The 12939-nt window shown below is 50.0% G+C and overlaps 1 protein-coding gene across 3 annotated transcripts in view; it reads left to right on the forward strand.

Moving 5' to 3' along the window:
- Positions 1-12939, forward strand: part of LOC144680723 (fibronectin type III domain-containing protein 4-like) — a 296490-nt gene that overhangs the window by 112509 nt on the left and 171042 nt on the right. For all 3 annotated transcript variants that reach the window (XM_078542002.1, XM_078542000.1, XM_078542003.1), the window contains exon 3: positions 9508-9712. In XM_078542002.1, the coding sequence (XP_078398128.1) occupies positions 9508-9712 (205 nt within the window). The remainder of the gene's footprint in view (positions 1-9507; positions 9713-12939) is intronic.

Raw genomic sequence — 12939 nt, forward strand, 5'->3', positions numbered from 1 at the left:
ATTAGCATATCTTTTAGATAATATCACCACCATCAACACCCCTTTGTCCTTTTGTCTATGACAGCTTTGGCAATCTCTTCTTGGCCTTCACCTATCACTGGCCCCCTATCGAGCTCCACCTATCCCACCCCCCTCTACCAGTTTATATTTCATCTCATTTCCATATGTCTTAGTTCTGATGAAGGGTCATACATACTCGAAATGTCAGCTGTGTCCCTCTCTGCAGATGCTGTCAGACCTGCTGAGTTTTTCCAGGTATTTTTGTTTTTGTTCTAGATTTCTAGCATCTGCAGTATTTTGCTTTTATCCTAGGGTTTGAATGACACCCTGTGCTGTAACCGTGTAGGTGGGTCAGTACCAACTCTGGCTCTGCTGTTGGCCCAGTGACCGAGCAACTCCTCTGGCCCCAAACCCCTGCCCCACTGCCTGGCCCTGGTCCCTAGAATTTCCCCAGCTCCGCTCCAGGCCCTAATCCCCAGCACATCCACTAACCACACTCCCTGGCCTAGCTGCCCAGCATACCCCCCACCCCTCTGCCCATCACCTTCCCCCCTGCCCCCAGCACCTCCCTTGCCCTGCCCCCGAGCACTTCCCCCGCCTTGATCCCCAGCATCTCCCCCGCCTTGCTCCCCAGCATCTCCCCAGCCCGGCTCACAGCACCTCCCCAGTCCTGCCATTAGCACCGCCCCTGCCCCACTCCCCAGCACTCTCCTTGCCCTGTTTCCCAGGACCTTCCCTGACCTACTCCACAGCACCTCACCTGTCCCACTCCCCAGAACTCCCTCACCCCGTACCCTTGCACCTCCCTCACCCCACTTGTCAGCACCTCTCTTACCCTACTACCCAGCACCTTCCCTGGCCCCACTTCCCAGCACCTCCCTTGTCCCACTCCTCAGCAACTCTCTCGCTCCGTTCCCCAGCACCTCTCCTGTCCTGATCCCCAACACCTCACCAAACCCACTCCCCAGGTACTCTCCCATCCTGCTCTGCAACACCTCCCACACCCGCTCCTCTATCCCGCTCCCCGCATCGCCACTGCCTGGCTCCACGACCCTCCCCTGTCCACACTCCAGCACCTCCCCAACTCTGCACCTCTGTCACACTCCCCACAATGCCAATGCCTCACTCCCTGCGCCTCCCTGACTTGTTCCCCAGCACCTCCCCCATCCTGCTCCCTAGCACCTCCATCACCCCATTCCTCAGCACCTCCCTCGCCCTGCTACCCAGCACCTCCCTCACCCTGATCCCCAGCAACTCCCTCGCCCTGCTTCCCAGCAACTCCCTCACCCTGCTCCCCAGCAACTCCCTCACCCTGCTCCCCAGCAACTCCCTCACCCTGCTCCCCAGCAACTCCCTCGCCCTGCTCCCCAGCAACTCCCTCACCCTGCTCCCCAGCAACTCCCTCACCCTGATCCCCAGCAACTCCCTCACCCTGATCCCCAGCAACTCCCTCACCCTGCTCCCCAGCACCTCCCTCACCCTGCTCCCCAGCAACTCCCTCTCCCTGCTCCCCAGCACCTCCCTCACCCTGCTCCCCAGCAACTCCCTCTCCCTGCTCCCCAGCAACTCCCTCACCCTGCTCCCCAGCAACTCCCTCTCCCTGCTCCCCAGCACCTCCCTCACCCTGCTCCCCAGCAACTCCCTCTCCCTGCTCCCCAGCAACTCCCTCACCCTGCTCCCCAGCAACTCCCTCTCCCTGCTCCCCAGCACCTCCCTCACCCTGCTCCCCAGCAACTCCCTCACCCTGCTCCCCAGTACCTCCCTCACCCTGCTCCCCAGCAACTCCCTCACCCTGCTCCCCAGTACCTCCCTCACCCTGCCCCCCCAGCAACTCCCTCACCCTGCTCCCCAGCACCTCCCTCACCCTGCTCCCCAGCAACTCCCTCTCCCTGCTCCCCAGCAACTCCCTCACCCTGCTCCCCAGTACCTCCCTCTCCCTGCTCCCCAGCACCTCCCTCACCCTGCTCCCCAGCAACTCCCTCTCCCTGCCCCCCCAGCAACTCCCTCACCCTGCTCCCCAGCAACTCCCTCACCCTGCTCCCCAGCAACTCCCTCTCCCTGCCCCCCCAGCAACTCCCTCACCCTGCTCCCCAGCACCTCCCTCACCCTGCTCCCCAGCACCTCCCTCACCCTGCTCCCCAGCACCTCCCTCTCCCTGCCCCCGCAGCAACTCCCTCACCCTGCTCCCCAGCACCTCCCTCGCCCTGCTCCCCAGTACCTCCCTCACCCTGCTCCCCAGCAACTCCCTCGCCCTGCTCCCCAGCACCTCCCTCGCCCTGCTCCCCAGCACCTCCCTCGCCCTGCTCCCCAGTACCTCCCTCACCCTGCTCCCCAGCAACTCCCTGACCCTGCTCCCCAGTACCTCCCTCGCCCTGCTCCCCAGCAACTCCCTCGCCCTGCTCCCCAGCAACTCGCTCACTCTGCTCCCCAGCAACTCCCTCACCCTGCTCCCCAGCACCTCCCTCACCCTGCTCCCTAGCAACTCCCTCACCCTGCTCCCCAGTACCTCCCCTGCCCTGCTCCCCAGTACCTCCCTCACCCTGCTCCCCAGCACCTCCCTCACCCTGCTTCCCAGCACCTCCACCATCCTGCTCCCCAGCACCTGCCCCGCCTCGCTCCACAGCACCTCCCCTGGCCCCGCTCCCCATCTCCTCCACTGGCCCCACTCCCCACCCCACTCCCCACATCAATTCGCAGTACCGCCCCCCACCAGCCCTGCTCCCCAGCTGCACTCATAATGCACAAATAAGATTGTTGTTGTAAATAGTTGTTCTTTTCCAATTAATTTAAAATTTAAATGTCGATTTTTACTCCGGGTAGGATACGGAGGCCGAAGTGGGCAGCAAACTCTGCAGCCTCCCCGAGCGTGAGGCCAGGCAGATTTTAATTCCTGGGCCTCATATGCATGGGCTGACACTGAGTCCTGCCCAAAGCTGGAATGGCATCACTGCTGATGGGCAGCAATCAAAGTTGGTTGGGTTGTGGGTGTTCAGATGCTGCTAGGTGGCACAGAAATGGTCCCAACAACTAAAGGTTGGGAAAGGTTGACAAATTCCCAGTCAAGCAAGGAAAGAAGCCTGGGTAAGGCTTAAGGTGTCAGGAGCAGGCTCTCCTGTTCCTCCTGGCTCATAAAGGACTTTAAGGCCTTGCATGGGGCTAGATGCTTGGCATCACCACCAAAGACATATCACGTAATGTTAACCATAGAATCTTAAAATGACTGCAATTTAAATTAGACCCCTTACCCCTCTGGAGTAGGTGGAATTCCCGTGTATGAGGTCAGGTGTGTAAGGTTGGTGGGAGGTGTGAATGGTCACAAAAGCAGCCCAAGCTCCCGTCACCACGGGGGTTTAAAATCGGCTTTTAAATATTTCCCTATTACCTGACCTCCAGCCAGCATCACCCCACCATCCTGCAGCTGATAGCATCTGTATACAGCATCACAGCACAGTACTGCCAATGTACAATTGCAGCTTGCCACCAACGCTGATTTCTGATTTAACTTCCTCTTGTTGCGGGTTTCTAATGAATGCCAGGCCCCAGTAATCATTGGAAATCCTTTCCATTTTGTTTTATTTATATAGATATACATCTTTTATCTATTTATTTCCATGATAGCGTTATTATTTTAGTATGAATTGTTTATTATTCCTGACCTTGTGGTTATTCAGAGCCACGTACAGATGGCTCAAATAGTGAGGTGAGAATTTTATCTGGAAGTAGTACTGAAATGGCCGGATATGTTCTTGATAAGATCAACCAGCCTCTGTCCTATGTATTTTTTTCCACTCTGTGGTCCATAAATAACACTATGATTAGTGCTTGTATAAGTGCATTGCTTTAATGGGGAGGCAGGGAGGGAGGAAAGGCAGAAGTAATCTAGCTTTGTGAGAAATTTGTAAAACTGAACTGGTCACTGGCAATTTATCTTTCAACATTATCTCATTTTTAAATGGCTGGAATCTTGTTATTATCTACCAACCTTGTACGTTCTCACAATCTAGGGGCCTTTGGATTATTTTATCTATTTACATCTCTTTTATGCTCACCTGCTAAGCCAGGTGCCTCTTCTTTCCATGGCTGTTGATGAGAAATCTAATCAGTAAAAACAACTTCCTATGATCTTGGCCAGAAAATAGATGCAGCAAAGATGATGGGTAATCTCAGCTGGCAATAACTCCGACAGTGCACTAACTAAAAAATTGCCCCTACATTCTTAATCAGCATCATTAGTAACTCTGGATCAGTCACACACTCCTAAACAAAGGCAATCCATCCAATGTCATCACGCCTCCAGAAGGTAGTATTCACATCTGTCAAAAAGAATGCTTCTATATGACATGAGAAGCAGATGAAATGATTACAGACACTTAAAGAATATCATTATTGAAAACCGAACAATAGGTTTCTAAAAAATATCACGGTGTTAACAGCACAGCAATAGCCCATCCAGCCCACACGAGCATCCTCCCACCCTTCTTCATCTAACTCCATTAACATTCTATCCTTCTATTCTTTACTTCTTCATGTGTTTGTCTAGCTTTCCTTTAAATGCATCTATGCTAGTCTCATTTACTACTCCTTGTGGTAGTGAGTTCCAGGAGCTCATTGTCATTTTTTTTGTTCTGTTTGCTGCCTGGCCACTGGCCAAACTGACAACCAGGCCTGCCAGGAGGGAAAAACAACAGCAGGAGGCCGCAACTGGGTACTCTTGGGGAACAGCCCCAGTAACTGAGAGCCGGGGAAGGTGGACAATCATGGTAATAGGAGTGAGGGAGGTCTGTGGTAGAGGGTGTTGGCTCCCTTGTGAGGTCTGGAAGGACACTCCTGTTCTTGCTGTCCCACAAGGAGTACTGGGTGTGGTACTTGCTTTATGGTGCTGGCAGCTCTCTCCTCCCTTTCACTGCCAGGCTTCCCCACCCTGGGAAACCTGTGCAGCAGCAGGAAATTTTAAAGTGGGCTCCCAATTGCGTGGTGGGAGCCTGATTGAAACATGGTAACCACCACTCCATGGTGGAATACTAAGAAGCCATGATATCCAACATCATAAGAAGGTAATGGGGCTCATGCACAGTGTATTGGGGATGCATTCCCCTTATTTGAGTCTTTAAACCTTTTCCTGGCCTTCTCTATTGATAGGTTCCAGCAACTTCTCCACAACTAATTTTGAATTGATGAGCCCTGGGCCTATAAATTTGGGCACGCACCACCTCTTTTCCAGCCATTAAATGACTTCCTAAGCATCTGTGCAGGATGTGCATCTCATTATGAGCCAGAGGCGAGTCATGCTGCATGTTGGTAAATATTGACATGCAGTGCTCTTGCCTGAAACTGGTGTTGCCTTATATGCAAATAACAGACCAATTGCCTGTTTCATAGAATCACAGAATTTTAAAGGCACATAAGGAGGCCATTCGGCCCATCATGTCTGCACCGGCTCTCCAAATGAACATTATGACCTTGTGCCATTGCCCTGCCTTTTCCCTGTACCCCTGCACATTGTTTCTATTCAAATAGAAGGGGGGAGGCAATTGCATAGTGGTATTATCACTAGACTAGTAATCCAGAGACCCTGGGTAATGCTCTGGGGACCCAGGTTCAAATCCTGTCATAACAGATGGTGGAATTTGAATTCAATAAAAGTTTGGAATTAAAAGTCTAATGATGATCAAGAAACCATTGTCGATAGTTGTAAAAACCCATCTGGTTTACTAATACCTTTTAGGGAAGGAAATCAGCCGTCCTTACCTGGTCTGGCCTACATGTGACTCCAGATCCACAGCAATAAGGTTGATGCCCTCTGAAGTGGCCTAGTAAACTACTGTATCAAACTACCAAGTCACAAAAAAGAAATGAAACCGGATGGACCACTCAGCACCAGAAACGACATGGGAAATTAAGCCCTGTAGACCCTATAAAGTCTTCCTCCTTACTAACATCTGGGGTGCTAGTGCCAAAATTGGGAGAGCTGTCTCACAGACTAGTCAAGCAACAGCCTGACTTCGTCATCCTCATGGAATCATATCTTACAGAAAATGTCCCAGACACCACCATCGCCATCCCGGGTACATCCTGTCCCACCAGCAGGACAGACCCAGCAGAGGTGGCGGCACAGTGGTATACAGACAAGAGGGAGTTGCACTGGGAGTCCTCAACATCGACTCCGGACCCCATGAAGTTTCATGGCACCAGGTCAAACATGGGCAAGGAAACCTCCTGCTGATTACCACCTACCGCCCTCCCTCAGCTGATGAATCAGTACTCCATGTTGAACATCACGTGGAGGAAGCACTGAGGGTGGCAAGGGTGCAGAATGTACTCTGGGTGGGGGACTTCGATGTCTATCATCAAGAGTGGCTCGATAGCACCACTACTGACCGAGCTGGCCAAGTCATAAAGGACATAGCTGCTGGACTGGGTCTGCAGCAGGTGGTGAGGGAGCCAACAAGAAGGAAAAACATACGTAACCTCAAGCTCACCAACCTGCCTGTCACAGATGCATCTGTCCATGACAGTATTGGTAGGAGTGACCACCACACAGTCATTGTGGAGATGAAGTCCCGTCTTCACAATGAGGATGCCCTTCATTGTTGCGTGGAACCATCACCGTGCTAAATGGGATAGATTTTGAACAGGTCTAGCAACTCAAGACTGGGCACCCATGAGGTGCTGTGGGCCATCAACAGCAGCAAAATTGTACTCAAACACAATCTGTAACCTCATGGCCCGGCATATCCCCCACTCTACCATTACCATCAAGCCAGGGGATCAATCCTGGTTTAATGAAGAGTGCAGGAGGGTATGCCAGGAGTAGTACCAGGCATACCTAAAAATGAGGTGTCAACCTGGTGAAGCTATAACACAGGACTACTTGCATGCCAAACAGCATAAGCTGCAAATGATAGAGCTAAGTGATCCCACAACCAACGGATCAGATCTAAGCTTTGCAGTCCTGCCACATCCAGTCGTGAATGGTGGTGGACAATTAAACAACTCACTGGAGAATGATGGGAGAGCCCAGCACATCAGTGCAAAACATAAGGCTGAAGCATTTGCTACAATCTTCAGCCAGAAGTGCCGAGTGGATGATCCATCTCAGCCTCCCCTGGAGGTCCCCAGCATCACAGATGCCAGTCTTCAGGCAATTCAATTCACTCCACGTGATATCAAGAAACAGCTGAAGGCACTGATGGGCCCTGACAACATTCCGGCAATAGTACTGAAGACTTGTGCTCCAGAACTTGCCGCATCCCTAGCCAAGCTGTTCCAATATAGCTACAACACTGGCATCTACCCGGCTTTGTGGAAAATTGCCCAGGTATGTCCTGTACACAAAAAGCAGGACAAATCCAACCTGGCCAGTTACTGCCCAATCAGTCTACTCTTGATCATTAGTAAAGTAACGAAAGGGGCCATCAACAGTGCGATCATGCAGCACTGCTTCGCAATAACCTACTCTCTGATGCCCAGTTTGGGTTCTGCCAGGGCCACTCAGCTCCTGACCTCATCATAGCTTTGATTCAATCATGTACAAAAGAGCTGAACTCCCGAGGTGAGGGGAGAGTGACGGCCCTTGACACCAAGGCTACATTTGACCGTGTGTGACATCAAGGAGCCCTAGCAAAACTGAACGCAATGGGAATCAGGGGGAAAACTCTCCACTGGTTGGATTCATACCTAGCACAAAGGAAGATGGTTGTGGTTGTTGGAGGTCACTCATCTCAGCTCCAGGACATCACTGCAGGAGTTCCTCAGGGTCATGTCCTTGGCCCAACCATCTTCAGCTGTTTCATCAATGTCCTTCCTTCCATCATAAGGTCAGAAGTGGGAATGTTCGCTGATGACTGCACAATGTTCAGCACCATTCATGATTCTGCAAATACTGAAGCAGTCCATGTCCAAATGCAGCAAGACCTTGGGCTGACAAGTGGCAAATAACATGTGTGCTACACAAGTGCTAGGCAATGACCAACAAGAGAGAATCTTACCATCGCCCTTTGACGTTCAATGGTATTACCATCACTGAATCCCCCACTATCAATATACTTGGGTTTACCATTGACCAGAAACTGAACTGGACTAGCCATATAAATACTGTGGCTACAAGAGCAGGTCCTAGGCTAGGAACCCTGCGACAAGTAACTCACCTCCTGACTCCCCAAATCCTATCCACCATCTACAAGGCACAAGTCAGGAGTGTGATGGAATACTCCCCACTTGCCGGATGAGTGCAGCTTCCACAACGCTCAAGAAGCTTGACACCATCCAGGATAAAGCTGCCCATTTGATTGGCAACATCCACAAACATTCACTCCCTCCACCACCGACGCACAGTAGCAGCAGTGTGTACCATCTACAAGATGCACTGCAGGAATTCACCAAGGGTCCTTAGGCAGCACCTTCCAAACACATGACCACTACCATCTAGAAGGACAAGGGAAGCAGATAGATGGGAACTCCGCCACCTGGAATTTCCCCTCCAAGTCACTTACCATATATATCGCTGTTCCTTCACTGTCGCTAGGTCGAAATCCCTTCCTAATAGCACTGAGGGTGTACCTACACCACATGAACTGCAGCGGTTCAAGAAGGCAGTTCACCACCACCTTCTCAAAGGCAACTAGGGATGGGCAATAAATGCCGACCAACCGTTGACACCCGCATCCCTATGTGAATGAATATTAAAAAAAAATGCCCTCTTGAATTGTTGGAGACCCCTGTTGGAAGTTTGGTTTGTCCTGAGGCAACAGGTGGCAGGAAAGCCAGGCCACAACCAAAGAAAGTACGTTTCTAAAATGTATTTGCCCAAATGTGGAACCAGAGCAGCAGAAATGGTCTTCTTAAAACCACATTGACAGAACATCGAACACTGCCACACCAGCTGCCAGTTTCCCCATCACTAACAGTCAACTCATTCCTGCCCCTGCTACCACCTGACATGTATTATCCCTTCCTCACGTGCCTGAGGGCTGCTAATAGCATTGCAGTGTCTGATCTTCAAATACGTTGTGTTGGGCAAGGTGTCTGGGACACACCGCAACTCAACTGCCTTGTGTAAATGAGGCCCGAGGGTCAATATTCAGGGTGTCTCATGCCTTGTCATTCAGATGCAGGGATTTTACCCTGCACTCCTCCCATGCACCCAAAAATGGCCTCTCCTGAATTTGTAGACCCTGCTTTATTGCTCCCTTACTTCTTAAATAATGGAGCATTCATTATGGTTGAAACTTAGGTTGATTTGAAATTAATCACTCGGTTAAACTCTCATGATTGGACTTGATCTGGGATTCTAGACCTCTAAGTGACCCTTAAAATAAAACTGTTTCCCTTGTAGAAAAAAATGGTAAAGAGCAATATTTGGCAAATCCTACTCTGGAACTGCTATAGTTTTAGTAAATTATATACTGACGAGATGACAGCACACTTTATCTATGAAGTATGAGCTGAACTTTAATCAATACCACTTATTTATCATTAGCTAATTTTTCAATGTACTGTTTCATGTAGAGGAAAGATGGTCAGATGCAAAGGTCTATCCGTGAAGTGAATACAACAAATCGAGCATGTGTGCTGTGGGATTTAGAGGAAGACACGGAATATGTGATTCAAGTTCAATCCATTGGCCTGAATGGGGAAAGTCGGGCAAGCAAGCGTGTCCAATTCAGAACCCTAAAGGAAACTGATTGGGTGCCTTCAAATAGCTCAAACAAAGGTGAGATCGACTAATTGATTATTTACTCTTGCTTTGTGCCAAGTAGTGTAACACTCTGTACCATGATATTAGTTTTACATAAGAGACTATCCTAACAGTCCAGCTTTCAAAGGTTTATGATATAACTTAGCTGTTATTCATACCATCATTGCAAATACCTGCACGTGCATTTTTGTGGAAATAAGCCAGGATATCTGATAGTAAAAGGTTTTGGAAAGGTTTTCTGATTTGCTGATTTCTGAAATTGCTGATTTGTTCTAAGAAGGCAGTTGGAGATTTTGTTACCCCTGTTCTCAATTGGCTATTTTGGATTGGCAGAAAGTTATTTTGAAGATTTTTATGAAAGCAGCTCTCTTCTTTACCTTCCTCAGCTACAGGACATGTGCACACCCACAAGGTTGTTCCCAGTTGGCCTTTATTTCAGCTGTTGCCATCACACACAAATATTTGAATGATTACAAAATCTGGTGGAAAATAAACATTAGCTTGTTCAATGCACATGAAACATTTGCTTCAAACTTTACTGATTCAAAACAATAGTAAAGCAAAATGCAGTTTGGGAATGAATTATCAGAGTTAGAGTATAGCTGTGCTTTAATATGTAGTCTAGACAAGAGCTGTACCTTGAATCTTCAAAGTATATGGTTAACAACAGGGCCCTTGGGTACAATACTCTATAAATCGAAAGTCACAGGTTTGAATTGCAAGGCTGCAGCTGTCAATCAATTCTGGCATTCTCAGTTATAATCTTAGTTACAGACCCTTTCGCCTGGGAGATTTAATATGATGTTTTAGCTGATTTAATAAAGAGCCCAGATTAAATTCCCCCTAATTACCCTGAATACGACTAAATGCAACAGATAGAGTTTATTTTTTTTAAAAATCAGATGGTTTTCTGAAATAATTAGTATGATTCTGGAAATGCCTTTGATTCTATGGGCAGAATTTTACGCCTCGTGCCCTAGCCGATTGGGCGTAAAATAGCGCGAGAAGTCGTTGGGTGAGCATCCGACATTGTCCCGCATGGGCGCAAACTTCAGGTCGGCGGGTGCACGCGAGTGTCGGAGCTGCGCCCACCATCAATTAAAAGGCCACTTAAGGCCATTAAAAAGCCAATTGATCGAGATTTTGCCTTGCCCATGCGATTTTGCACTCGTCGCACGGGCAAAACAGGCAGGCAGGCAGCCCAGATTTTGCAAAACTTTATCCAAGGGTGGAAAAAAAGGATCAACAGCATTGCCAGTGTGAGTAGTGAGGAGTTCAGGAGATAGTTTGCTGCTGTTGGCTTGTCAGTACTTAGCAGCTTCATCTCAGTTCTGAACTTCATTCTTAGCATTTCTAGGCTTCATTTCAGGTCTCATTGCTGTCTCCAAGGCCCCTGGAGGATTTTGACTGTGTGGACCCTTCCAGGTATCAGACAGTCTTCCCTTACCCTTATAATGGGGATTGTGGTCTCTGCTGGAGGCACTTCCTCTGAGGAGAAAGAAAGGGGCAGAAGGGAGAGGAGGCCAGGTGTCCCAATGCAGCCTCCAGGGGAGTGACCTGTGGGAAGACAGGCGCAGGCACAAGAGGGACAAGGCCAGCAGGTAGCCCAAGGTGGAAAGGACCACTGAAGATACCACTATCCTGCTGCCAGGGTTTACAGGCAGCAATAAGGTTACCTCAATATGTCCAAGGTTCAATGCCAAAGGAGACTCCGCCTCTTCAGGGAGACAGTGACCTCCATTTGTCATATCATTGGGCCTGAGGTCACCTCCAACTATATGGGCGGACACCCAATGCCAGAGGCTGTGAAGATCACAGTCGCCCTCAACTTCTATACCTCCAGCTCTTTTCAGGGCTCAGTGGGGGATCTTTGTGGAGCCTCCCAATCAGCTGTCCACAGTTGTGTCAAGCTGGTGACAGAAGTTCTGTTCAGGCTGGTAATGACATTTATTCATTTCCGTACGAACGAGGCCAGCCAGGCTGAGCGAGCAAGAGGCTTTGAAGTGATTGCTGGGGTTCGCCGCACCCAGGGTTCAGTCGACTGCACACATGTGGCCATTAAGGCACCAACGGAAGAGTCGGATGCCTTTGTCAACAGGAAGGGATTCCACTCAAAGCGATTCCAGGTAGTTTGTGACCACAAGAAGCAGTTTCTGCAAGTCTGTGCAAGGTACCCCGGCAGCACCCATGACGCTTACATCCTGAGACACTCCCAGGTGCTGAGGCTATTCAGTGCTCCAGCCTGACTGGATGGATGGCTGCTGGGTGACCAGGGCTATCCATTGAAAAGGTGGCTTATGACAACTCTCTGCCACCCAAGAACAGAGGCAGAGCAGCATTATAATGGAAGTCATTCCTCCACAAGGGCAGTGATAGAGGACCATAGGTCTTCTGAAGATGTGCTTCCGATGCCTGGACCATTCAGGGGCAGAACTGCCCCCTGGAGTGAGTGTCACTGATAGTGGTTGCGTGCTCTGTTCTCCACAATCTGGCACTAGCAAGGGGATACCCACTGGAGGAAGATGATGCTGACAAATGATGAATCCAGTAGTGAGTCAGAAGAGGAGCACAGTGTGGAGAATGCCGAGGGTGTGGAGGCAGACCTCTGTATCCTTCATTGCAGCAGGGACACCTTGATCCAATGGTCCTTCAGCTCGGCTGCCAAAGAACTGCTCCCACCTCATGCCAGGCCTCCCGCCTCCATCCGGGATGTCTGAAATGACCCTTTCATTTGAACCCAAAGTTCATTCAGTACCTGAACCATAAAGCTTAGAGCCACTCACGTCCAGCGTAACATACTGGCGCGCCCTGCACCAAAAAAAAGGTGAAACATACTCAGACCATCACTGCAAAAGCAAAATTTATGTAATTTTCACAATCAAAACAAATTAACATCACCATCTCTGAGGTTCATTTCCACACCAGTAAACATAAACAAAACATTGCAGAACAGAAGATCACCCGTGAACAGTCCCTCTTGTGCTCATGGTGCCTTAAACTTAGGTTTATGAGACTACGTCTTGGTGCCCCCCCTCCCTTCGCTGGCACCGGCATTGCAGACAGCCTGCTGACTCTGCTGTCTTGTTGGCCTTGATGACCTTGGTGGGCGTGGAGCCTGTGCTGGCCCCGCCTTGGAGGAAGCGGTCAGTGCCACGGCTGCCATCCGCCTAGTATTCGCAGCCTCCTCAGATGCCACTGTCACTGGCAGAGGGGCAGAGGATCTGCTGCCATCATCCAACGTG

The sequence above is a fragment of the Cetorhinus maximus genome, chromosome 5 (assembly GCF_964194155.1).
Source record: "Cetorhinus maximus chromosome 5, sCetMax3.hap1.1, whole genome shotgun sequence".
NCBI lineage: Eukaryota > Metazoa > Chordata > Chondrichthyes > Lamniformes > Cetorhinidae > Cetorhinus > Cetorhinus maximus.